The 26,600-nt window shown below is 39.2% G+C and overlaps 1 protein-coding gene across 9 annotated transcripts in view; it reads right to left on the minus strand.

Moving 5' to 3' along the window:
* Nucleotides 1-24,672, minus strand: part of NAA16 (N-alpha-acetyltransferase 16, NatA auxiliary subunit) — a 65,579-nt gene extending 40,907 nt beyond the window's left edge. For 6 of the 9 annotated variants that reach the window (XR_008665750.1, XR_008665749.1, XR_008665748.1 and 3 more), the window contains exons 1-8: nt 24,413-24,672; nt 18,983-19,067; nt 16,707-16,811; nt 15,174-15,331; nt 12,458-12,592; nt 10,210-10,363; nt 5,741-5,860; nt 3,280-3,375 (exon numbers count right to left, since the gene is read on the minus strand). Coding sequence is in view for 4 of the 9 variants with exons in the window: in XM_055335707.1 (XP_055191682.1) it covers nt 3,280-3,375; nt 5,741-5,860; nt 10,210-10,363; nt 12,458-12,592; nt 15,174-15,331; nt 16,707-16,811; nt 18,983-19,067; nt 24,413-24,466 (907 nt within the window). In the remaining 5 variants the exon portion in view is untranslated. The remainder of the gene's footprint in view (nt 1-3,279; nt 3,376-5,740; nt 5,861-10,209; nt 10,364-12,457; nt 12,593-15,173; nt 15,332-16,706; nt 16,812-18,982; nt 19,068-24,412) is intronic. The other 3 variants (XM_055335704.1, XM_055335705.1, XM_055335706.1) reach the window with 3 other exon arrangements.
* Nucleotides 24,673-26,600: the final 1,928 nt, after the last annotated feature.

Below are 26,600 nucleotides of genomic sequence, written 5' to 3' on the forward strand. Positions count from 1 at the left end.
GCTACTCAAATGCTCAGTCACACATTATATTCCAAAATTACTTACCATTACCACCTCATAAACACTTTCTTTAGGCATAAGAGAAACCCTTTCACGAAAATAATCTCTCTTCTTCCAGCTATTTAAAAATAATATTTAGTAACCCCCTCACCTCCGTCTTTCCTTTAGGGGGAAAAAAAGACTATTACTCATCATGTGCCTGTTTAGCATTACAGCTTACCAAACAGGTTATTTATCTATACAGATGCTATGCTAATTCTCCTCTGGATATGTAATGTGGATTCAAATAAAAACTGCTATCACAAAAACTACTGCTAAAATAATTAGCACAATCAGCAAAATAAGACTATCTGAATCACTGGAAATTTATTCTAAATAATGGAGAAATGTTCTCACTATAAAAAGGAAATGATAATTATGTGACCTCTGATGGAGGTGTTAGCTAACACACTATGGTATCACTACAGTACTATTATAAAGTATAAACATCATATCAACAGTTGTATACCTTAAACTTATACAATGTTCTATATAATCATATCTACATAATAACCCAATAAAGAATAATGGAGCAAAATTTGATTACAACTTTGTATATAATACTCTAGATTATCTCCTTCCCTCTCTCACCTGCCTTGGCTAGTGAAGACTAATAGAACATAATGAATTAAACTACTTCTTTAGAAAAATAGCTATATTCTCACATTATTTTCACAGCACTTAGCATTTTAGGCTGTTGGAGAATCTACCTAGGACTTCTGTGTTAGACAGTTTTAAGCCTTTCTATGTAAAAACTGAAAACTCTTTTTCAAGACTTTCACCTTCCACTCTCAAGTTCCATCATGCTTCTTGAAAAACGATCTTAGTGCTTTGGTAATGCCAAGACACCTTTCTTATTACACATAAAAATATTTCTAGACAGGATACCATTAAGTACTCAGCTTCTGCGCAGGTGCCATCAGGCATCTGTAGGACTCTATAAACGCTCACTGGAGCTTTGTGGATCTGTGTTAGAACCTTACAATGATGTTGACCTTGAAGCCCAGATCATCAGACCCTTCAACTGAGCCCCATCTTGTATAAAGATTCCTTTAGCATTTCAAAGACAGAATGTCCAGAGGATCCAGGATAATTCCACTTAAGCCTAAATCACACTTTACTATCCACAGTTGGTTCCAAGCTGTCTTTCAGTAAAGAACTATCTCCAGTTGTGTACTAAGAGCTTTTAGCAAACTTTCTTTCCTAAGAGGCAAATGAATGCATCTGAAAGCTCCAAACTAAGGGAATACCCCATTCACAATGTGACATAAGACACACACGGAGATGGATTTTAAAAAAGCCAGACACGGGCCCAGCGGTTTGGCGCTGCCTTCAGCTCGGGGCGTGATCCTGGAGACCCGAGATCGAGTCCCACGTCAGGCTCCCTGCGGGGAGCCTGCTTCTCCCTCTGCCTGTGTCTCTGCATCTCTCTCTCTCTGTGCCTCTCATGAATAAATAAAATAAAATCTTAAAAAAAAAAAAAGAAAAAAAAGCCAGACACAAAAGGCCACATAGGGTATGATTCTGCTCATATGAAATGTCCAAAACAACAACAACAACAACAAAAAAGAAATGTCCAAAACAGGCAAATCCATAGGTACAGAAAGTAGATTAGTGGTTGCCTAGTACTGGGAGTGCTGGGAATGACTACTAATAAGGTTTCTTTTTGGGGGTGATGTAAATTTTCTGAAACTAGATAGTGATAATGGCTGCACAATTCCATGAATACACTAAAACACTGAGTTGTATATACTTTAGAAAGAGAATTTTATGGCATGTGAAGTATATCTGGAATGCTGTTATTTAAAAAAAGACATACGGAAACATGAAGCCAAGCATTTTCAATAAAACACTTTTACTATGGGAATGCTCCTCTTTGCACAGGATATCCCACCTCAGAAATTCACAATGCACGTGTGAACGTTCTAACAAATCCCACAGAAATCTGACTGTTGGGTTCAACCCAAAGTTTCCTCAACTCACTTGACTGAAGAACATCTCAGCATACTGATTACCTTCCCCACTGAGCCTGACCCTATCCACTGGAGCTTAATATTCCCTGAAAAAAACTTGAGGGAGATCTGCTTTCAATATTTTATAAAGCCAAAACAAAAATGGGAGGGTCAGAAGAATATTATTTGTCATCTGTGATGCGCTAGTGGAACTAAGATGTACTAGTGGAAAATGAACTGTTTACAATGAACTTGTACAGACTGTCTAATACAAAAAACTTCTCACAGGCACTTCATATATTTTTAAAGTCAGTCAACTAAAAAACTTTTTAATTTCCATGAATCTTTTGAAAAATAAAATTATAATCCAATTATTTAAAAAAATATTTCCATTATAAATGAGAATTCATTAGAAGATATATCACCTCCTCACTCCACGCCTAGATTTTTTTTTAGGTTGCATTAGATTTCTAGGGTCTGACTTATATCAAAAGACATGCCAAAAGTCCTCATAAATAATTAATAATCTACAGCACTTTCAACTAAAAATAGAGACAACTTTAAGAAAAAGGGCACAATTTTTTATAAAATCATCAACAAAGATTAACTAGAAGAACTAATACAGTTTTACCTCCTCTGTGGCCCCAAAGCACTCACAACTTGGATCAAGGTCATGAATATACTGCTGTTCAATAAAAGCAAGTCACAACACATATCACAGTGTTCCAATTTACATAAAGTGCAAAGCAGGGATGGGGGGGGGGTTGTTGCATTTTTCCAGGGATACAAAACACATGGAGCTCTCTAAAAACAAGGGCATGATAAAGGCAAGCTTCAGGAAAGCGGACAACTTTGAGGAGACCTTCACAGAGGGCCTTCACAGAGAATGGCCATGTTCTTAAACACTGGCAGGCCCAAAGGACTCACGGCACTTTCTTTGAATTTGTGCTCTAAAAAGAAAACCTAAAACCTCTATCACTTAAATCATAAGACCTCACATATAATTTGTCATCAATTCTAGGGAATTTAATTTGTCTAAATCTGGTGTTTAATATTTAAAGTCACATAAGAAAAACACTCATATAGGTAACTTCTGAAACCTGAAACCAACATAATAGCTATATGCTAAACACTCTTATTATCACATGCAGAGTAAATTCATATCTGATTGCTCCCACCCCCAAGACTGGTGTAGATGTAAACTCTGTACCAGAAACCAGTTTTTTAAATGTGAATGATGCTGCATAACAAATAATTATTAGTGTTACAAAAGATATCCTAATATTACCTGGGGCAAGATTCAAAGGTAATCTTCTAGGTGAAATTGCTCTGGGGTGCTGCTTACTAATTTCTTCATAAATTTGAAGCCTCTCTTCTAAAGTGCCTATTATCAGTAAATATGTGTGAGATTCAAAGCATCAGAACTTTTATCTATGATAAAATGCTAATAAACTTTAAAAATTGTTATAAATAAAGATTGCATTGTCAATAGTAAAGCTGCACTCAATTTTTATATAAATAACATTAAACAACCGCGGTGGTGAAATAATATGATCAGCAAAACACCACTTTAAACCCAATCTCCAGAGAAATCCAAAACTTCATCACAATAGATCCTATATTCAACTCAATTCATATGTATTCAAGATACACATCACTTCTCTTATATTCCTCAGTGCATAACCCATGAAAAAGAAAGTGCTCCTTTATACCTCATCTTACACAAATTCTCTAATTCAATGAAGCCTACACACATTCCCACAAAAGGGTATTAACGCTTACTGATTAGGTCTTAAAAAGCAACTGTTTCAGCATCATGAATGTAAATGATTTATGGTTTAAAAAGTGAACTAAATTTCTAAGGTAGTTTTGACATTTAAAATCTTTAATTAAAGTCCATTATGTTTAAAGTGGCAATTATTTCTCCCAAATACAATGATATAAAATATACTTCTAAGAGAAAGTTTTGTCTTCCCTCCTAAGATCAACCGAATTTTATAGTACCGAAGAGAGAATCTATATGTAAACTACATGTTACTCTGCAATAACAATGTGCAAAGTAGGATCTGGGTCTAATTCATTATTCTAAAATAATACCCTGCAAAATTTACAAAGAGATTATATGCATTATTTCATATAAGCAGTAAGACAATTTATAGGAGAATTTTAAGAAAAAGCAAACAAACCTGATTTTCAACTTTAAGGTTTATAATTGATTTTAATTCAGAAAAGAGAAATATTATTGTAAGAAGACCCCTTGGTGCTAGCAATCAAGGTATCTCTATACTAAATGTAGTGTTCACTATCAAGATTATAAATGCAACACTTAAAAAGCTAACGTTTGATTTTGTTTAGACTCCTTCCTTCCCCCAACAGTATGTTTTGGAGCTCCAATGTGGTGGGATATATGAAAGGTAATTTTCATACTCTGTTAACAATTTGGAGACTTCATGAAATATCAAGGACTCTTATACTAAAATTTACACGAAGGCTATTTACAACATATTTTTAAAAAGTAGGTCTTCTATTCATGCCTAATCTTAATTAAAAAAGCATAAAAAAATTTCTCCACTATCCCAGATATAACACGTTATATAAATGCAGTAAAATTAAGACAAAACCAAATCCTTTCCATGTCTTATTTGAAGTCACAAGTTGGAGCTCCAGAACTTACCAGGGGGAGAAAAGGTCCTAAGGAACCTAAAAAGATAAAGTAATGTAATTAGTTTTGTAATCAATACATTTTATAGTAAGCATGGATCTTGACATGGAACATATTTCATTCATTTTACTAAACATTTAAATACCTGTATTATTAACTACGTGTCAGTTACTAATAATTTAAAGAAAAACATCATAATTACCTTTCCAACCTTTAAACATAGGATTTTTGTCTGATTTTTACAAAGAAATTATTGATCTAATCAATATTTTGATTTTAATCATTTTCTTAAAAACAATTTATGGAAAAAACTAATGATTTGTGATATTAAGTTTTAAATACACACAGAAAACCTGGGTTAATTTGTAACAGTGATTAGGGTACAACACATAAATTTTCCTCATAGCTCATTATTCTATAAGTGAATATGAATAGCTACTTATTTTTACCATATTTTTTTAAGTTTAAATATTCTATTTCAATCCCCTTGAGCCATATTTTCCATAATTATTTCAGCCATCTATTTACATGAGTAAATTTATTAGGAATATTAATGACTTAATATTTAATTATGAAAATATTAAGGATAATTTGGAAAAATGCTATAGATTTCTAAAAAGGATAGGTTACCAACTTGAAAAGCAGATATGGAACATTTTGCTCTACACAAATTAACCTAGTTTAAAATTAAGAGAATAATTTTCATGTTGATGTTGTACACATACCCTCAGCAAAATTTCTTTGGCCTAATTCTTATGTTTGGAGGCTAAGGGTAACAAACCTCTAATTCTTTAACAAATATTAAACTTCCCAAAAGGGGAATGCTCATTTTCTTCTCTAGCTCTCTAGCTAGTCTAAGTGAGTAACATTTTAATGAGTCAAGGAATTTAAAGTTATCTGGGACCATTAATCACTTAAGTATAAATAAATATCTAAATTCCTTTCACAGCCATGTTTAACCTATAATTATTCTAAATGGAAAAATAAATGTTAATGGTAAAAATGTTTGTCCTCAAATATTATTACAACTTTGCATTTAATTCAAATACTAGGTAAGATTAGGTAGAGGAGAAAAATCATTACATACTAAGTTGCAGAGCTTTTTCCAAGCCTTCATAATAACACCAATTTTCTGCATTCCGATCAATCAAGTTTTTGAATACTTCACTGGCTTCTTTTAATCTTCCCAATTTCAACAGCATTTCCCCTAAAATTAAGTTTAAATTCACATTCATTTTACTTAAACATTAAATACCTTTCTGATCTCATAGATTTCACTAAGCATTATTAGCATAATAGATGTTCATGAAAGACAGAAATGTATGTGCTTTCCTTTGGGGGCATGTTGCAGTTTATACAACTAAACATAGTAATTCACAGCTTGTCTTCAGAAATGAACCTTCATGTACACATTCTACTGTGCTAACATTCATTTTTGGTTTTCTTCTACAACCCAAATATACATATAGGATATTAGGTTCTTAGTACAAATGTTTGCATTATGCACATTTTTACATACCCTTTAAAGACTCTCTCTACAAATTGGTAAAGAATTCTAATAAAACATCCCTGCATTCCTATTGCTAGATTTGAATGGACTTTCCCCGATCAATTCATATATTAAACAATTCTCCATTCCGTTCTTTGTTTCCTTTCGAAGTCACTAAAACTGGAATTTAACTCAGTAAAACAAAAATACTAAATACCACTTCACAGCAAGAAACTAAACAAACCAGGTTCACATGTGGGTCACCCCTAAGGTTCAAATCCTTTTACTAAGCCACACAAATGTAGCCACACAAGTAGACATGGGAGGGGAGCCCAGGTGGCTCAGTTAAGGGGCTGACCTGACTCCCCATGGGGTATCTGCTGAGGATTCTTTCTCCTTCTCCCTCTGTCCCTCACCCTGCTGTCTCTCTCTCTCTCTCTCTCTCTCTCTCTCTCTCTCTCTCTCACACACACACACACACACACACACACACACGCTCTCTCTAAATCAATCAATCTATCTTAAAAAAAGGCGGGGGGGGGGGTCCCTGGGTGGCTCAATGGTTTGGCACCTGCCTTCCAGCCCAGGGCGTGATCCTGGAGTCCCGGGATTGAGTCCTGCATCAGGCTCCCTGTATGGAGCCTGCTTTTCCCTCTCCTGTGTCTCTGCCCCCTCCCCCCCCCCCGTGTCTCTCATGAATAAATAAAATCTTAAAAAAAAAAAAAGAAAGTAGGCATGGGAAATGAATATTTAAACTCCTCAGATATAATGGAAAGCACATCTAATCCAAGATAAAAGAGAGATTCTCAAAAAAAGAATAGATCTCAAAAAAAAAAAAAAAAAGAATAGATCTCAACTTGCTATGACTAAGATTTCCCCTTCCCCAATCTATTTCAAAGAAATGACCTTTTGAAATGTCTTCAGATGTATTATTTCAGGTTTCATCATACTGGAGGAGACCATAATTGAAGTGGCCATTATATACTATTATTTTACTATTTTTATATATTACTCAAGCTCTAGAGGAAGACTAACCAGATGTAACTTTCAGTTTTACCACTTTATAACAATTCCAATGTCCACTTACATATAAAAAGAAATATCAACTATCTCAATCTGCTCTTCTGATAAATGAATCAATTTAAATGGGTTAAGACAATGCTTGGTACAAAATGAATATACACATAAACGTTTGCTACTTAAAACTATAAACATGCCCCACTCCTCCACATCTAATTTCTGGCTAGTCCAATTTTTACACTGCTCACCCTACATAAATAGATAAAACACATATTTTTCCTTTGTTATCTGCTTCCACCACAGGCAAGAGTTATTACTAGCAGAATACACAGAACAAGTACATTCGTATATTCATAAGTTAGTAAAAATTTCTAACAACATTTTTTAAGTTTATAAAAAAATCTTAATATGCTAAGAACTACAAATGACATAAATGTGTAAATATCAAAGGTCTCTGGGCCTGCAGAGTATACTGAAAAAATAATACCATAACATGTCTCTATAAGCAGCTTAAAACACTAGCTTTGTATTCAAAATGATGACTCCCAAATTACCCTCACCAGCAACATTTGGATAAATGTGGCTACATGCCAACTTGCAGACTTTAATTAAAACTGATTTCATATATCGTAACTACTTCTTAATCATTGCATTCTGTATTGATGTTACGAGAGAAAAAGTGATCTAAGATTTAACTAAGAAGCAGCAGTAACACACCAGAATATAAAATAATTGTTATTTTCCCTTGTTCCTAACAGTTATAAGTGATAGAAGAAAAAAACCAGAACCTTAAATTATCCCCGTTTTACCAACAGTTTGAAAAACACTGTTGTTCAATAGCCAAATTATGTAAAGAGTCCAAATATCCATCGACTGAAGAATGGATAAAGAAGAGGTAGTATATATACAATGAAATATTACTCAACCATAAAAAAGAATAAATTCCTGCCATTTGCAATGAGATGGATGGAGCTAAAGAGTATTATGCTAAGCAGAATAAGTTAGTCAGGGAAAGACAAATATTATACAATTTCACACATATGTGGAATTTAAAAACCAAAACAGATGACATAAGGGAAAAAAAAAAAAACAGGCAAATCACAAAGTCAACTTTTCATTATAGATAACTGAAGGGTGATGGAGGGAGGTGCAGGGGGTGGGGGGACTAAATGGGTGATGGGGATTAAGGAGAGCACTTGTGATGAGCAATGAGTGGTGTATGTAAGTGACAAAATCACTAAATTCTGCACTTGAAACTAATATTACATTATATGTTAACTAACTGTAATTTAAATAAAAACTTAAGGAAAAAATAAGAAATAAACACATAAAATAAAACGTGGTGTTGTCAATATTAGTATTATTCCCAAAAATTAAATCAGTAAACTACTATACATTAACTAGAAGAGCAGAGAAAGTAGTTAAAAGTAAGGACTAACGAAAAACCAGTAAGAAATCTTGTACTAAGTGAAAAAAGCTAATCTAAAAAAACCTACATACTACATGCTTCCAACTATAGGACATTCTGGAAAAGGCACACTTACAGAGACAGTAAAACCATCAGTGGTAACCAGGAGTTGGGGTCAAGGAGAAACAAACAGGCAGAGCAAAGAGGATTTTTAGGGCAGTGAAACTATTCTATATGACACTACAATGGTAGATAACCATTTAACCATTTGTCAAAAGCTAAACAAGAGTGAATCTTAATGTAAATTGAAGACTTTGGGTGGTAATCACCTGCCAGTGTGGGTTCACTAATTAGAATAAATGTACCATTCCAGTAGGGGATGTTGATATGGGGCGGGGGCAAGCCATGCATGCGTGGGGACGGAGGGTACATGTGAAATCTCTATACCTTCCACTCAATTTTGCTATGAACCTAAAATTGCTCCATAAAAATGAAGACTATTTAAATACATTTTTAAGAAAAATAGGGGTAACAGACTAGCTCAGTTGGTAGAGCATGTGACTCTTGATCTTAGGTCATGTGTGCAAACCCCACCAAGTTGTGTATAAAATTTACCTTAAAAAAAAAAAAAAAAAGCTCTGAAGCCAGGAAGATGTATTTAGAAATTAAGTCTACCACCTAAAAGGCAGGGTGACTTTGGGTAAGTCTTTAACTTCTCTAAGCTTTAGTTTCCCCAACCATAAAAATAGGGATAATCTACCCATGTTAGAAGTGCTAAAAATTTAATGAAATAAAGCAGTTTAAGCAATTACCATACTCTGAAACACAGGGAAAGTAAATAAATGTTAGCTATTGTTTTTATTAAGCCCTAGAAGTCCTAGGACTATGTGAAACTTCAATTTTAAACTAATTATTACTTTAGTTGGACATTTTATTGTACTATTGCTCAAAGAGCGGTAACTGATGAGCAAAACTTTGTTTAAAAAAAAAAAGTGCCTGGGCAGCCCCGGTGGTGCAGCGGTTTAGCGCCGCCTGCAGCCCAGGGCGTGATCCTGGAGACCTGGGATCAAGTCCCACATCGGGCTCCCTGCATGGAGCCCGCTTCTCCCTCTGCCTGTGTCTCTGCCTCTCTGTGTGTGTGTTTCTATGAATAAATAAAATCTTAAAAAAAATAAAATAAAAATAAAAATAAAGTGCCTGACCTTTTGCTGATGAACATTTTTAACAGGTTATTTATCAGGATCCTGCTTTCATGGTGACCCCAATACCATCATTTACTATTCTCATTGTAATTTATTTATTTATTTCACAGATATATATGTGGGGGATATGAAGGCAGTAAATATACTAAGAAAATGGAATCTGGAGTCAAAAATCCCTAGACTCAAATCCAATACTACCCAGCTTACATAGCTGTTTGCCTTTGGGCAAGTCACTTAACCAGTCTGTTCCTCAGCCCCTCAACTGTAAGATGGATATAACAACCATATATAGTATTGTTATGGGGATTAACTTAATAAATAATAAACAATAAAAATGGTTTTTATTATATAACAAGTCTTATTTGTTAGGACAGAATAAAGTGTATAGTTTGTGTTCTTTAACTGAGGCCACTAAAAGAAAAAGCTAGTCAACCTACCTTTAATTTCTTCCACCAAAAGTTTATCACATATTTGTTTCTCATACGTTTCTATATGTTCCAAAGACTCCTGAAATAGATCTGCCTCTCTCATCACTTGATTCTGGTATAATATCAGTTCACTATATTCATAGTCTATTTTGTTGGGAGGAACCTGAAAAAAAATGAACAAATTATTTTATTTATATAACTAGATAAGACACTTCTAGATCTTTTATTGCTTTCTCAGAAAAGTCATTCACACACACTAAATTTAAAAAAGCAACCCTGGGCAGCCTGGGTGGCTCAGCGGTTTAGCGCTACCTTCAGCCCAGGGCATGATCCTGGAGACGAGGGATTGAGTCCCATGTAGGGCTCTCTGCATGGAGCCTGCTTCTCCCTCTGCCTCTCTCTCTCTGTGTCTCTCTCTGGTCTCTCATGGAAAAATAAAATCTTAAAAAAAAAAAAAGCAACCCAGAAGTAGTTACAAATACAAAAGTGATTAATAATGAAGACTAACACATTCTTTAAAATAAACAAAAAGGTGGCATTTCTGCCTACAGCAAGGTAAAGATTCAGGTCAGCAAATCCTACACCTATAGGAAAGTATGAAAATGTTAAAAAAATCTACTAAAATAAAAAAGTTAAGCAGGGTAACAGAATACACACTCAAAATAGAAAAATCAATTGTACTTCCATATACTAGAAACCAACAATTCAAAAAAAACTAAAATAATTTCATTCACAGTAACATCTAAAAGAGAAATATATTTAGGAATAAATTTAGGAAATAAGAACTATAAATTCAAGACTAAAAGCATGCTGAGAGATATTAAAGACCTATATAAATGGAGAGACATTTCAAATCATGTTCATTTATCAGAATACTCAAATATTATTCTGATTACAATTTTCTTCCAATTGATCTACAAATTAAATGAGTGCAATCCCTATCAAACTGTCAGCAAGATTTTTTGCAGAAATTGACAAAGCTAATCCTAAAATTCAAATGGAAATAAAAGAAACCCTGCATAACCAAAAGAATCTTGAAAAAGAACAAAGTAGAAGGACATGCCTTTCAAATTTCAAACTATAAAGCAACAGCAATCAAGATAGTGTGTTATTGACATAAAGAAAAAGTGGAATTAATAAACCATTGCTTATTTATATAATGAAATACCAAACAGCAGTTAAAAATGAATAAACTGGGGCCCTTGGGTGGCTCAGTCAGTTAAGTAGCTGTCTTTGGCTCAGGTCATGATCTTGGGGTCCTCAGGATCAAGCCCTGTGTCAGGCTCCCTGCTCAGCAAGGAGTCTGCTTCTCCCTCTCCCTTTGTCCCTCCCCCTCCTCATGCTCTTTCTGTCTCTCTCAAATAAAGGTTTTTTTTAAAAAATGAACTATCCCTGTATGTATCAACACCCATATATCTCAAGACGTGGAATGAAAAAAACTGCATATTGTTCATGTCAATTTTTAAATACACAAAATAATAGTTTGTAACTTTAATGGACTTGAACATAATGTAAATGTGACTAGGAACAATCTATATCCATTCCAGAGTAGTGGCTACCTCCAGGGACATGAGAGGCCTTTACAGCTATTTCTGTAATATTTCTTTAAAAAATAATAAAATCTGGAGAAATTGTGGCAAAATATTAACATCTAATCATCTCGATGCACAGTGTTTTTTGTTTTATATTTTGCATATATATTAAAATGTATTAATGTTTACATAAAATATAAAGCAATATATGGGAGAGAAATAATCCCCATAATCACAAAACTACTTTCATTTTTATGTGCTTTCCTTTCTTTAGTCATTTGAATATCAAACTAATAAGGTATAAAAATTTTCATATTATTTTGTGTCAAGAATTTGGTTTTATTTTTTTCTAATTATTTCAAAAACCTTTCGAGTTTTTCCATAGGTCCCAAAGACTTTATTTTTTTAAAGGCTTTATTTATTTGAGACAGAGAGAGAGAGAGAGAGAGAGAGAGAGAGAGAGAGAGAGAGAGAACAGTGAGGGCGAGTGAGAGAATCTGAAGCTGACTCCACACTGAGCACAGAGCCCGATGTGGAGCTCTATCTCACAACCTTGAGATCATGACTTGAGCTGAAATCAAGAGCTGGACTCTTAACTCACTGAGCCACCCAGGTGCTCCCATAGGTCCTAAAGATTTTAATGCACAATTGGGAATCAGGGCAACACAGAAGTCAACTATTTTAGCTCATGCAGGTAGGAGAAATGGTTAGAATGAAGTTCTTACTTGTTGAGTTTGTCTAAATTCTTCCAACAGTTTTAGTGCCATATCATAATCTTTCAGCAAATGGTATGCAATAGCATACCCAATCCAGGAAGCACGCTGTGTTGGGCGCAGCTGAAGAAGCTGATACCTTGTCTCCTAAAAATTAAAAAAATAATAAAATTAAATTTTTTTTTTATTTTTTTTATTTTTTTAAATTTTTATTTATTTATGATAGTCACAGAGAGAGAGAGAGAGAGAGAGGGGCAGAGACACAGGCAGAGGGGGAAGCAGGCTCCATGCACCGGGAGCCCGATGTGGGATTCGATCCCGAGTCTCCAGGATCACGCCCTGGGCCAAAGGCAGGCGCCAAATCGCAGCGCCACCCAGGGATCCCAATAAAATTAAATTAAATGAAAAATCGTCTTTTTCTCTTTTGACTTTAACTTTTTTTTTTATATAAATATAAAATATTTATATTTCACCACAGAGCTTTAAGAAAACAATTTAATGCCTTTAATTCCTTGCTAATGAATTCAATGAACACACGTCAGTTCCTGAATAAAACAGAAATACTTTTGATGTTAAATTACTTAAGTTCTAGAATACTCTGTAATGCTCCCTGTGTAAAGCTGTCACTGAAAGGCTGACCTTGGGGCCCATGTTCATGTGCTGCCTTATAAAATTACCTTTATATAATGAGAATTTCTTTTGGTAATTAAACATCTTAGAAGAGACTAAGATACCTTTCTTTCCAACTAAATTCTGCTGTTTATAAAAACACTACGTGAAATTATAATGGGGGCACCCGGGTGGCTCAGTCAGTTATGTGTTTGCCTTTGATTTGGTCATGATCTCAGGGTCCTGGGATCTAGCTCCACATCAGGCTCCCTTAGTAGGTAGTCTGCTTCTCCCTCTATCTCTTCCCCCTACTCATGCTCGCTCTCTCTCTCTCTCAAATAAATAAATAAAATAAAATAAAAAAAAGAAAGGAAGGAAGGAAGGGAGGGAGGGAGGAGAGAGGGAGGGAGGGAGGGAGGGATTATAATGTATTTATTACATTGTTACAACGGGCCTCAGAAAGAGGGTAGACACAGCCAGGGCAAACACTCAAACATCAGACTGGACTTTTCTAACAGAACACCACTGCTGCCACTCTAAGACAGCTTCATGTCTATGACAAGAGGCAGAAAACACCAGAAATTCCAGCATGGCTGCCCCAGAAGAATCTAGGTATCTCCACCAGCAGAAAATGCAACCTCCCTACACAGCCTCCACCTCTTAATAGCTTGTATTCACTTCCAGGTTTTAGGAAAGTATAACTGTTTGAAGGAACAGGATATCACCAAGAATACTAGCTGTAATAAAGTTCTACAAATGCAGTGTTTCATTTCTCTGGTTGGAATAGGTGCCAACTGTCCTTCCACACTAGATGCCCCAAGGAGTAACACGATCAGATCTTTTTAAGAAAAAGATATCTTTGAGAGAAGTTTAGACAGTACCACTCTTCTACTTTTGTGTGCCTGGTTCCTTTCAGGCATATGACATTAAGCTGTATCACTCCCATCTCTCTTTCACACCACTGCCTGTCACTTCCCTCCTTCATTAAAGTCTAGGTCAGTTTTTTTCTCTCTGCCAAATCCTGCCACTATCCTGTTGCAAGTGCAACACTGTGGAGTACCTATCCAACAACCTATTATTTTAGAATCAAGATTTCCTCATCTTTAATGATCTGCTTCACCCTGCTTCAGGGACCCACTCCCACAACCACACCCTAGACCTTTCCACCACCCAGAAATCATAAATTCAGGTACCTCACTCTGGCCAACGCTCTTACTCAGTGACATTCATGCCCTTGTTCTGGGGTGCCACCAGTACTGCTGGTTCCTTAGGTCCTTTGCATCTAACCACCAGCTCTTGTATCTTCATTTATTTTCCTACCCCTTTTAGCAAGCACCGTTTTGCCAGTATTCTCAATTTCCTTGCCTCATTTATACAGATAACTGGTTTTAACTCCCACCACACCTAGGCTAAAAGAAAAACTACACAATCTGGAAAAATGATACAATTATTAAGCTCAGCAGCACAGTTAAAACCTCTGCAAAAATCTAGGCACCAGATATAAGGATTTAAGTGGCAGTAGAAGACAAAAAGTACATGAAAGCACTTAAAGAGTTAAACTCTTTATCAGTTCAGAGTTGTGGGCTTTTTCACATAAGAAAGGGAGAGAATTCTGTTGTCTGATATACTGAAGTTAGAGTATTTAGTGGATGGAGTAAGCACATGGAGATACCCAGCAGAGTTGAAGATGCCAATGTGAAGAGGTTGGTACTGCAGAAAGACTGCTTTACAGCAATCCTTCCCACATTATTTTATATTTACCAACCCATAACAGAGGAAGCTAATTAATTCCTACATTTAGATTTCAGTTATAAAAGCTCTATTTACTAAATCTGTAAATGTCAAACCCACAAAGAATCTAGTACCACACTTACACATAGGAGATAATCTAGTTTTTAAAAAAGCATTAAATTAATACACAGCCATTTTTTTATGATCAAGGATGCATTTCTACAGCTATTATTGGGGAACAAGGTCTCAGGTGACTTCCCCCTTCTACTACAGACTATAACAAACAAATCAAATCTGCATCATCTCAGCCTATGCTCACTTTATTCTGAACGCATGCGTTTCTAAATTATGCCTATTGTAAAAAACATGTAAAGACTGAAGTACTTACTCGATAACCTTCAAGGTCTCTCATTTGGATCTGCAACAGAGAGAGATCCCTCAAAATTTGCAGATTATCTTTATCTAACTTGAGGGCATTTCGATAACACTTAATAGCTTCATCATACTTCTTATCAGAACGCTGTAAGAGTCCATATACATGCCAACCTACTAAGTTAAGGAAATAGAGATATTCAAAGATGCTAGAATATACTATGCTATATACCTAATATAAAGCTTACCTTAATGATGTGGTATGTTGTCTGGGATTTATTTCAGAATAATCTGGGGTCAGAGAAAGGGAGATTGGGGGGGGGGGGGCAGCGGCATAAAAGATGAAACCAGATTAGCCCTGACTGGCAGCTGTTAAATTATTGAAGTTGGGTGAGGGGCACCTGGGAGGTACATCATTCTACGCTCTCCAATTACAGATGTTTGGATTTTTCCATTATGTTTACATAACCTTAGAAAATTCTTGATAAAAATCCTTCACATTCCCTGCCTTTTCCTCCCTCACTTTCCCACCCCAGCACCTCAACATTCACTTATTCTTCATTACTATATACAAAAATTGCAATTATCTCTTCAAATTAGTTCCTATTCAGTCAACTCCAAAACAACATATAATCATCAGTTAATTCACTGGTGATTCCAGAAACCACAAAAATGAAGTGTTTATTTACTGTAAATTAAAGTCTCAGCATATCTTGGAGCCAAAAAAACTATCATACTTACATGCCCTCTCTCTTCACTCTGGGGTAAGCACTGAGATAAAGAAATAAGTATTTAGTATTTCAGGAGAATCCTAAGCTGAATATGTGAAAACACTACCTAGACTATTGATGTTTAATACTGGCCAAGAGCTAGAGGAATGAAATATAAAAAATTACAATATAAGGGCAACATGGGAAAAGACTGCAAATAAGCAAATAAGCATAGGCAAAATGAAAAGGAAATCAATTCCAATGATCCATCCTTAAAAAAGTATTTTTGTTTTCTCAAAGAGATACTAGCCAATGAAAAATACAGTAAGTATCTAGTGAAGTTATAGCTATGTCCCTGTGCAATAGAAATCCAACTGAAGAACCAGTATCATACTTAATACTAAATAAAATCTGCTTTAAAACACGTTTTTTTCTGAATTTTTCTTCCAAAATGTCTAAAACAATGTTTAAGGAACTCAAATTTTACTATACAAGTATGTCATCTGGCATGACAAGAAAGTATCACTAAGTAAACGGGTATGTAAGAAAAAAATGGTTTTCAAGTCACAGATCAGTTACTTTTCTCGCACCTAAGCACAACTGATACAAATACATAATGTACAAGGATTCTCTTTCAACTACCACAAACAAGGAACAAAAGAAATTATTACAAAATGCTGATTAGTATTGAAGTTGAGTAATGGTACAGAGTTCATTAAATTCTCTCTTCTATACAAAATTTTCCATAGTAAAAGTCTGGTTTTTTTTTCCTGAATTAGAAAACTCTACTAAGTGGAAAATAAATGAAATAATAAATTTCAATTACTGCAAAAGGATACAGACATGGCTCTTGACATCATTACGAAGTCCTTTACGAACAAATTCATAGGCTTCTTCTTTTTTTCCTAAACAGTTCAATGTCAATCCTTTCATAGCCAAAGTCTCTGAAAAATATTTTTTAACCTCTATTTACACACAAATAATTCAAATTATTCTCTTAGCACTGTTTTTTTAAGCTCTTAGTACTATTTTAATATGATAGCTGCCAATACTTATACATCTTTTTAATCACATAGAACTTCTCTTGAAATACAGAAAGTAAACCTCAGGTAAGATGTATTAAAGCCTGAGTCCTTTTCTGAAATCACTGAGGCTGGGACTGAGTTTCTCAAATGCTTTCTGCCCTTTAGAAGACTATACAAAGGAGCTGAGATTATTCTGCTGAAAAAATGTAATACGGTAGATACCCAAGTCCTGTTGTGTTAAAATCTACTGCAGTAGTTTCAGAACTTTCATTCAAAATCATTTCTAATCATCATCGATTTATACCCCACAAAAACCATCTACCTTAGCGAAGAGATGCACACAATGTAAAAATCAGCTTATTCAATACTTCAACATGATTCATTTTTGGCAATAAATTTATTCCAACTAATTGTGGTTAGGCTAATTAACATCAGTTTGCATTCAAGAGTGTAACACTGGGGACAGACACCTGGGTGGCTTAGTAATTGAATGTCTGCTTTTGGCTCAGGGCGTGATCCCAGTCCGGGGATCAAGTCCCACATCAGGCTCCCTGCAAGAAGCCTGCTTCTCCCTCTGCCTGTGTCTCTGCTTCTCTCTGTGTCATAAACAAACAAACAAACAAATAAATCTTTAAAAAAAAAGAGAGAATGTAACACTGGACTATGGGAGTGGTAACCCAAGGATACATTTAAGGCAGCTAATGAGGGATCCCTGGGTGGCGCAGCGGTTTGGCGCCTGCCTTTGGCCCAGGGCGCGATCCTGGAGACCCGGGATCGAATCCCACATCGGGCTCCCGGTGCATGGAACCTGCTTCTCCCTCTGCCTGTGTCTCTGCCCACCCCTCTCTCTCTGCGTGTGACTATCATAAATGAATAAAATTTAAAAAAATTAAAAAAAAAAGAATAAGGCAGCTAATGAAAGATGGCTTAGAATGATGAAATATGAAATAATGAAATCATTCTCTGAATAAATCCACAAGAAGGGAATTAGACAAGAACAATGGTTTTCAAATGATCTCTATGGACTCTGGTTGTCAGAACATGGTAATTAGTCCAGGCCTCTAAACATCTTTATGTGTTTTCACACAATGAACTTCTCTACAAGCTGCCATGTAGATAAGGTTTCTGTAGAGAAAAAACTTGAAAAAAGCTTTACATTTCTCAAGTTCTATGAACTGAAGATTTCTTTCCATTTCCTTCAAAGGATATATTAAATGTTAGTCGAAAGCTGAGCAGGGTCAGCCCACTTTCCCAATAAGATGGTCTCAAGAATTACCCATATCCAATATTCAGAGACCCCAATTAGCGGTGCTCTGCTGTAGGACCATGAGTAACATATCTAACCTCATTTGTCCTTCAAACAAACACCAGTCACCAATGAAAAAGGATGAGACAAGCAAATATAGACCTACTAACAGCCATAGTGCTAGAAAAACAGCTCAATATAAACAATCTAATAGTAAGTCAATAGAATCTAATTTATTTATACTTAAGGGTCAGCAGATATATAAAAACAACATCTACAGGAGAATAAAATACACGTGACTATATCTTCCTATTATTTCTGTACTGCAGATATTGCCCTAATTTATACATAAGAAATCCAAGTATAAACTTAAGTGCTATTCAAAGTAATAGATGAGGGATCCCTGGGTGGCGCAGCGGTCTGGCGCCTGCCTTTGGCCCAGGGCGCGATCCTGGAGACCCGGGATCGAATCCCACATCGGGCTCCCAGTGCATGGAGCCTGCTTCTCCCTCTGCCTATGTCTCTGCCTCTCTCTCTCTATCATAAATAAATAAAAAAAAAAAATCAAAGTAATAGATGAAATGAGGTCTCTAAAAGTACTGTTATATACTCCAATTAACCAACCACTTCTTTTTGAAAGACTGTATCCACGTAAGCACAGTAAAAGGAAAGCAACCTATATCAAAACTGATATAATGCATGACTCAAAATGCTTATATATTCTAGTAGACAGCTACAAGGCCATAGAATCCAGGAAGTATTCTTCTTTCACTGTTAGGAATCTTATCTGTCTGATTTTGGAATTAGATTTCCCCAAAGCAGTCTCTCACACATGAGACAATACCTCCATGTTCCGCAAATTTTGGATTTGAAAGAATCATCTTGCAAAACTTGAGGCCATTTTTGTATTGCTTCTGTTCATAACATTTCTGTAAAGAAATATGAACAAAAATTATTTAACAAAATGAATATACAGGGAGCAATTTTTCTTTGCATTACATAAATTCCAAATTCTGATTATATATAATTCTAAAACCATCCAAAATTAGATCTAAAACATGTGATGGGAAGGTGTTATATCAATTCATATCACTTATAAGATTAAGTTTATTTTCGTTACCTACTTCTTGCCAATTTGTTCTAGTATGAGTATTTTTTCACTTTTATAGAAGGGGGGAAAAAACCCAATTAATAAATAGGGAACTTAACTGCCAACTGATACTGCCACAACTTTCCAAATTCAAAATCCAAAAGCAAAAAATATGTGATAACAACACAGAAATATATTAGAAACTGTATAACATCTTTGCTACTCAAGAAAGGAACCAAGGGGATCCCTGGGTGGTTCAGCAGTTTGGGGCCTGCCTTTGGCCCAGGGCACGATCCTGGAGTCCCGGGATCAAGTCCCATGTCGGGCTCCCGGCATGGAGCCTGCTTCTCCCTCTGCCTGTGTCTCTGCGCCTCTCTCTCTCTCTCTCTCTCTCAAATAAATAAATAAATAAATAAATAAATAAATAAATAAATAAATAAATCTTTAAAAAAAAAGAAAGAAAGAAAGAAAAAAAGGAACCAAGGCGCACACATACATACACAACACAAATGAGTAACTACTTATATGTGCAGACAAAGCTTGTGGTATCTCATAGGTATCCTCCCTATGGATGTAGATTAAAATTTATTTATAAATGGCTAAGCCTCCTTGCAAACTCTGGTCTGATGCCAAAGACCATGATCTATCTTTAGGCTGATACAAGTGTGAACAACACCTTTCTTCGTAAACACCACCAGTCGGACTAAGGAATCAACACCTGTCCGCCGCAGCCACTGATCACAAGAATATCTCATCTTCCATTTACCTTCTACTTATGTTGCCATGGGTTTTCTTCCTAGTACTCAACATGCTAAGTTTGTGCCCACCTCAGGGCCTCTGCACATGTGCTCCATCTACTTGGAATGTTCTTCCCCAGATCTTTCTTACCAGTGGAGCTTCATGGGTCACCTGCCTGACCCTCTAATACTGCCAGCCTCCCACTACTTCCCACACATATTCTCTAGCATATTACTCCATTTTCTACACAGCATTATCACTCCCTGACTTTCTTAATTTGAATGCTTATTTTAGTATCTATCTTCCTTACCATACTATATGAGCTCCATGAGAACAAACTGTCTATTTTATATGCTGCTACATCCTCAGGGTCAACACAAATTAGAACTGCTCAAAAAACAGTCTACTAGGTTCAAAGCAAAACAGTACCAGCAAAGAAGGAGGAAGTGGTTAATCTTTGCAGCAGAGATGATATGTGGAGGAGAGAATTAGAAGAGTGTTCATAAAAAAAACTATTTAGGGGCACCTGGGTAGCTCAGTGGTGGAACATCTGGCTTTGGCTCAGAGCATGATCCCGGAGTCCTGGGATCAAGTCCCACATCAGGCTCCCTGCAGGGAGCCCGCTTCTCCCTCTGCCTGTGTCTCTCCCTCTCTTTATGTCTCTCATGAATAAATAAAATCTTTTTAAAAAAAGAAAAAGCTGTTTAATTTGAGACTTCTTGATTGCATCTGGGGAAGGGAACCTAGTAGCTGGGACACAAGGATGGGAGAGAAATCTAAATTTTGAACCATCCAAATATATCATCTATCCCAAAAATATTTAAAATAAAAATAAAAAATAATCTAAGTTTAACAAAAGGAGTTCATCTGACAAATGACAAGAAAAATACAAGCAAAAAGTACTGCTGGCAAATAGTAAAAGAAGAGAAATATTATGGGTTTTTTTCTGACTTACCAAGTGATCTGGAAATACTAACATTCATACTACCAATAACAGTGATAATACTAGTTAATGCTTATTGTAAGCATTTATTAGTGTCAGGCACCATTCACTTAATCCTTTTTTAAATCCCAGGAAAGCCTATGAAATACAGGTTATCTCCATTTCAGATGGAGACAATGAGGCACAGTTTCTGAGTTTACAGAGCTAGTGTCAGAGCCATAATTCAACCCAGGTACTCTGTCCCTAGCATCCAAAAACACAAATGAAAGAAAAGGGTTAAGTTCAGTAAGGAATACATACTTAATACGAAGGACAGATTCTAGTTTCAACTTTGCTACTAACCATTAGAATCCTAGACACTTAGACATTTACCATTCCTGAGCTTGACTGTTTCATCTGCTCTTTTGCAAATTTAGTAGCTAGTTTATTAGATGCTTTCTTTTAAGCATGGAGTAGCTCCACAATTCAACAAAACCTAATGCTAATGGCCAGTTTGGGGAGTAAGACAGGCATGTACAAGCTGTGCAGAACATGTAATAAACTAGCTACTCAATTTGTATGGATGTGTTTAAGTACATTCATAATTAATTTTTTTAAATTTATTGTTTGGGGGGACGGCCGGGTTGCTCAGTTGGTTAAGTGTCTGCCTTCAGCTCAGGTCAGGATCTCAGGGTCCTGGGAAGGAGCCAGGAGAGTCAGGCTCCCTGCTCAGCAGGGAGTCTCCTTCTCCCTCTCCCTCTGCCCCTTCCCTTCCCCTGCACACCCATAAGCAAGCTCGCTCTCTCTCAAGTAAAATAAAATAAAACCTAAAAAAAAAAAAAAAAAATTACTCTTGGTGGCAAAGCACTTTGAGCCACCAACCAAACTTGAAAAATAATTTTAATAAAGATTCTGTCAGAAAGTTGTTGTAGCAAAACTCTAACCACATTTATTGCAATTGTGAAATGCTAAAATCATTCACTTTCGCAGCACCCTCCTGAATTCATGTAACCTTGTAACAAATATTACATACCCAGAGAAGAACATGTTTAGCATTTTCCAATTTATTTAGGGATAAAGTTAACTCACCAGCACTGTAATTTTTTGTGACTAGAGTATAATAAATCATGTAATTGTTTTTTATAATTTACTGATAAGACGATTTGAACCAGAAAATATTCATATAGAGTGAAAATCAGTGTTCTATCATCTTTTAGGTATAACGTCAAATGTAGTTAAACCCAACCCACAATTTATGGATGAATCTGAAAGGGGCGAAAACTTCACCTCTTCAAATCCACTGTGTGAAAAAATAAGGGTATGGAAAAAACAAAACTAACATAATGAGAAATACATACAAAGCCCAATGAAGCAATACGCAACAATGCTTTAATAAGAATTTGGTTTTTGGGGGGCAGCCCTGGTGGCCTAGTGGTTTGGCGTTGTCTTCAGGCCCAGGTATGATCCTGGTAACCCAGGATCGAGTCCCATGTCGGGCTCCCTGCATGGAGCCTGCTTCTCCCTCTGCCTGTGTCTCTGCCTCTCTGTGTCTCTTATGAATAAATAAATAAAATCTAATAAGTAAACAAAGTCCATAAACAGACCCAGGATCAAGTCCCACATCGGGGTCCCTGCGTGGAGCCTGCTTCTCCTTCTGTCTGTGTCTCTGCCTCTCTCTCGCTCTCTGTGTCTCTCACGAATAAATAAATAAAATCTTTTAAAAAAAAATTTGTTTTTTCCCTTGTCTCTCATTATTTGCTCAACACTAACATATAAAACTTTTAGAAAAGGATCACAACTACATGATTTTTTAGATTTTCGGTACGTACGTTAAGAATTGTGTACAAATTGAAATGTCTGTACTGATCCTCAGAACAACCAATAAAAAATTATGAAAGAAAAAAAATAAAAAAAATAAAATTAAGACTTGAAATGTTACTCCCAACTACTATGTATTTTTAACATTTTGAAGAAGCGTGAAGCTTCTATTGGCTTGAAACGGAACAGCTGCTATGAATTCTTACCTACCGTTGATAACACTTAAAACTATTTTTTCTTTTTTTTTTTTTACTTAAAACTATTCTAAACATAGTATATTATTTATAGTAAAGGTAAACATATAGTCGTATAACCAACATCAGCTCTAAATAATAAATCCACTCCTAAAATATAAACGCTTATTTTCGGATGAAATGACAGACTTGGAAAAGTCAGTAGGCACTGTATCAGTTTAAAAATTTACATTTTTTGCAAGGGGCATGCTGAGAAAAGCCAAGGCGTGCTGCGTGTGCTGCTGCCTCTCCTCCCTGGAAGAAAAAAAAACCCGGGAAATAAGGTGAAAGCACCGTGGGGGGGGGGCGGGGGGAGGCGAGGACACTGGCACACGACCTACAGAAAACTCTCAGGAGCCGGGCAGCGGTCATCTCTCCCGGGTCATTTTTCAGGTTTCTGCTGGAAACAAAGTCCAGGTTCCCTGCAGGGGTAAAATCAGCCAGCCCGCGCGCCCGTTTGCACAGTCAGGGCCCGACGAGCTCGGCGCCGTCCAAGAGCTGTGCTCCGCTTCGTAACTCGGAAAAAGGGCGAGTTCCAAGCCACTCCACTCGCTCCCTAAAGAGCTGGCAAGTGCGGTTAACACCCGAAACCTGCGACACTTTCTCGCCTACACGGGAGGCTTGGCCTCTGCGCGGGTCTAAGTGTCCCCCATCCCGGGGGGCGATCCGAGCCCCCACTCCGCCGTAGCATCGTCCCCTCTTCGGCGGGCACCGGCGCGCGCTGTGCAGCGGGTGAACAAGCAGCAGCACCAAGCAGTGAACGAACACCCGGCCGAGGAGGGAAAGAAACAGGAGGGAGGACGGGGGGGGGGGGGGGTCGTTCCCCGCGGAGGCCTCCCCTGCCCTCCCCCCGGGGCGCGGAGAGGGCGCGGGGCGCAGAGGGAACGCAGAGGGGGCGCGGGGCGCAGAAGGGGCGGGGGCGCGTTGGGGGAGCAGAGGGAGCGCAGAGAGGGCGCGGGGCGCAGAGAGGGCGCGGAAGGGACGCGGGGCGGGCCGCGGGGAGGGCCGCGGCGGGGAGTCGGGGCGCGGGGCGAGAAGGGGGCGCGCGGGGGGGGCGGGGGGGGGGCCGAGCCGGGGCGCGGAGGGGGCGCGCGGGAGGGCCGCGGGGCGTAGAGGGGGAGCGCGGGGGGCGCGGGGCGGGCCGTGGCGGGGAGCCCGGGCGCGGGGCGCGGAGGGGGCGCGCGAGGGGGGGCCGCGGGGCGTGAAGCCCGGGCGCGGGGCGCGGAGGGGCGCGCGGGGCGGGACGCGGCGGGGAGCCGGGGCGCGGGGCGCGGAGGGGCCGCGCGGGGGGCGCGGGGCGGGCAGCGGCGGGGGCCGCGGCGGGGATCCGGGGCGCGGGGGGGCGCGGAGGGGGCCGCGGCGGGGACCCGGGGCGCGGGGGGGCGCGGAGGTAAACAAAGCCGGGAGCCCGGGCGAGCGCAGCCCGCGCAGGCGCCGCCGCGCCGGGTGGGCCGCGCGGCCTCGGCCACTCACCAAGATGCGCTTGAAGAGGTTGCTCTCCTTGGGCGGCAGCTGCACGTTCGGCATCGCGGCCGCCGGGGAGGCCGGCTGCCCGGGCGCCGCGTTCCGTCCCGCGGGGGGGGGGGCGGGGGGCACGGGAGCGCGCCGCTGCGGGGAGGCGGGCGGCGGCGGGTCAGTTCATGGCCCGGAGTCGGGGCCCGGGCAGGCGGCGGTGGGGGGAGCGCGACCCCGCAGCGGACCCGCGAGCGGCGGCTCCCGCGCGCGGCAAGATGGCAGCCGGGCCGGCCCCTCGGGCGGGGGGCGGGGCCGCTGTGCGCCTGCGCGGGGCTCCGGGCGGCGGAGGCGGCGCGAGGTGCGGAGCGCGGGGTCGCCGGGGTCGCCGGCACCTCGGGCTCTCCCCCCCCCCCCGCACCCACGTCCCCGCGAGTCCCCGATCGAACTGTGCTCTGAGTGCCCTCGGCGCGGGGACCTGCGCGGTGCTGGGCTCGCGGCGAACTTGTGCTTCTTCTCTCCCCCGCCTCCCTGCGCTGAGACTTTGGAGAGAGAGAAGCCTCCTGTGTCTCCAAGCGCGGACCAAAGACGCTCGGTCACTGAGCCGGCCTGCAAAGGGACTAGTGCGAAAGTCTCATTGAAATGTCCGAAAAGGGCCAGCCCGGGTGGCGCAGCGGTTTAGCGCCGCCTGCAGCCCAGGGCCTGATCCTGGAGACCCTGGATCGAGTCCCGCGTCGGGCTCCCTGCGTTGAGCCTGCTTCTCCCTCTGCCTGCGTCTCTGCCTCTCTCTCTCTCTCTCTCTCTCTCTCTCTCTCTGCCTCTCATGAATAAATATAATAAAATCTTTAAAAAAAAATCAGAAAAAAAGAGCCACCGCCAGCAGTTTGGAACCCCTGACATTGGCAGTGACGATTATGGTGGTGGGCGTGTGGGCCCCTGAGCCTCCAAGGCCACGTACCCTTCCCCTTCGTACAAGCCATGACCTAATAAGAGAATCCCAGGATCTCCCAACTCTGGGACTGTCCTACCTAAAGAGTGGCATAGTGATGGAGACGCGTGAGCCTAGAAAGATGCCCGATACACATCATTGGCGATGCAGAGCCCTGCATGTGATGGAGGCTTAATGTGAAGGACTATGTGAATATTAGGTGCATCAACATATCCATATCCACGTTCCGGATCTTGATTTGTGCGTATTTGTGTGACTACAGAGTGGTTGATACCTAATTGCAAGGAACGGGCTGTAATCCAAGCTGGATTGGGGTCTATTTGAGCTTCTTTCCAGCCTGAGCTTGTTTTATTTTATTTTATTTTATTTTATTTTATTTTATTTTATTTATTATTTTATTTATTATTTTATTTTATATTTATGAGAGAGAGGAGTGGGGGCAGAGACATAGGCAGAGGGAGAAGCAGGCTCCATGCAGGGAACCCGACGTGGGACTGGATCCTGGATCCTGGATCCTGGGATCACAACCTGAGCCAAAGGCAGGTGCTCAACCGCTGAGCCACCCAGGTGTCCCCCTCCAGCCTGAGTTTCTTTGCAGATGGAAGAAGGTTATCACAGGAATCTTTTAAAGTACGGAAGTGGGGGGCACCCAGCTCACCAAGTCAGTGGATCCTGTGACTCTTGATGTCAGGGTTGTGAGTTCGAGCCCCAGGTTGGAGGTAATGATGACTTAAAAATATTTTAAATATATATTTTTTAATTAGAAAAAAACATTTAATATAGGGGCACCTGGGCAGCTCAGGGGTTGAGCATCTGCCTTTGGCTCAGGTGGTGATCCCAGAGTCCCCCAGATTGGGTCCCCCAGCAGGCTCCCCACAGGGAGCTTACTTCTCCATCTGCCTATGTCTCTGCCTCTCTGTGTCTCTCATGAATAAATAAATAAAATCTTTAAAAAGAAAAAGAAAAATTAAATAGAGACAGGACTGTTATTAAAAGGGGGGAGGTTCAGAAGGGCCTCTGTGTTCTAGACAAAGCATAGGCTCCTCGAGCTACTAGAGAGGAATGGGCAAGGAGAGCTTTATGGGAATTTAGCTGAGCTACACCTGAACTGGTTAGTGATCTTCTTCTAGACAAGGGAGCAGGGTGCTGAGAGCACCCTCCTATCCAACCACACCCATAGTTCTTACCCACCGCTTGTTCACCAAGCCTTTCCTAACTCCTGAAAATTCTTTGGCTCCCAATTTATCTACATTCTCAGGA

The sequence above is a fragment of the Nyctereutes procyonoides genome, unplaced genomic scaffold, assembly GCF_905146905.1.
Source record: "Nyctereutes procyonoides isolate TBG_1078 unplaced genomic scaffold, NYPRO_anot_genome, whole genome shotgun sequence".
Taxonomy (NCBI): domain Eukaryota; kingdom Metazoa; phylum Chordata; class Mammalia; order Carnivora; family Canidae; genus Nyctereutes; species Nyctereutes procyonoides.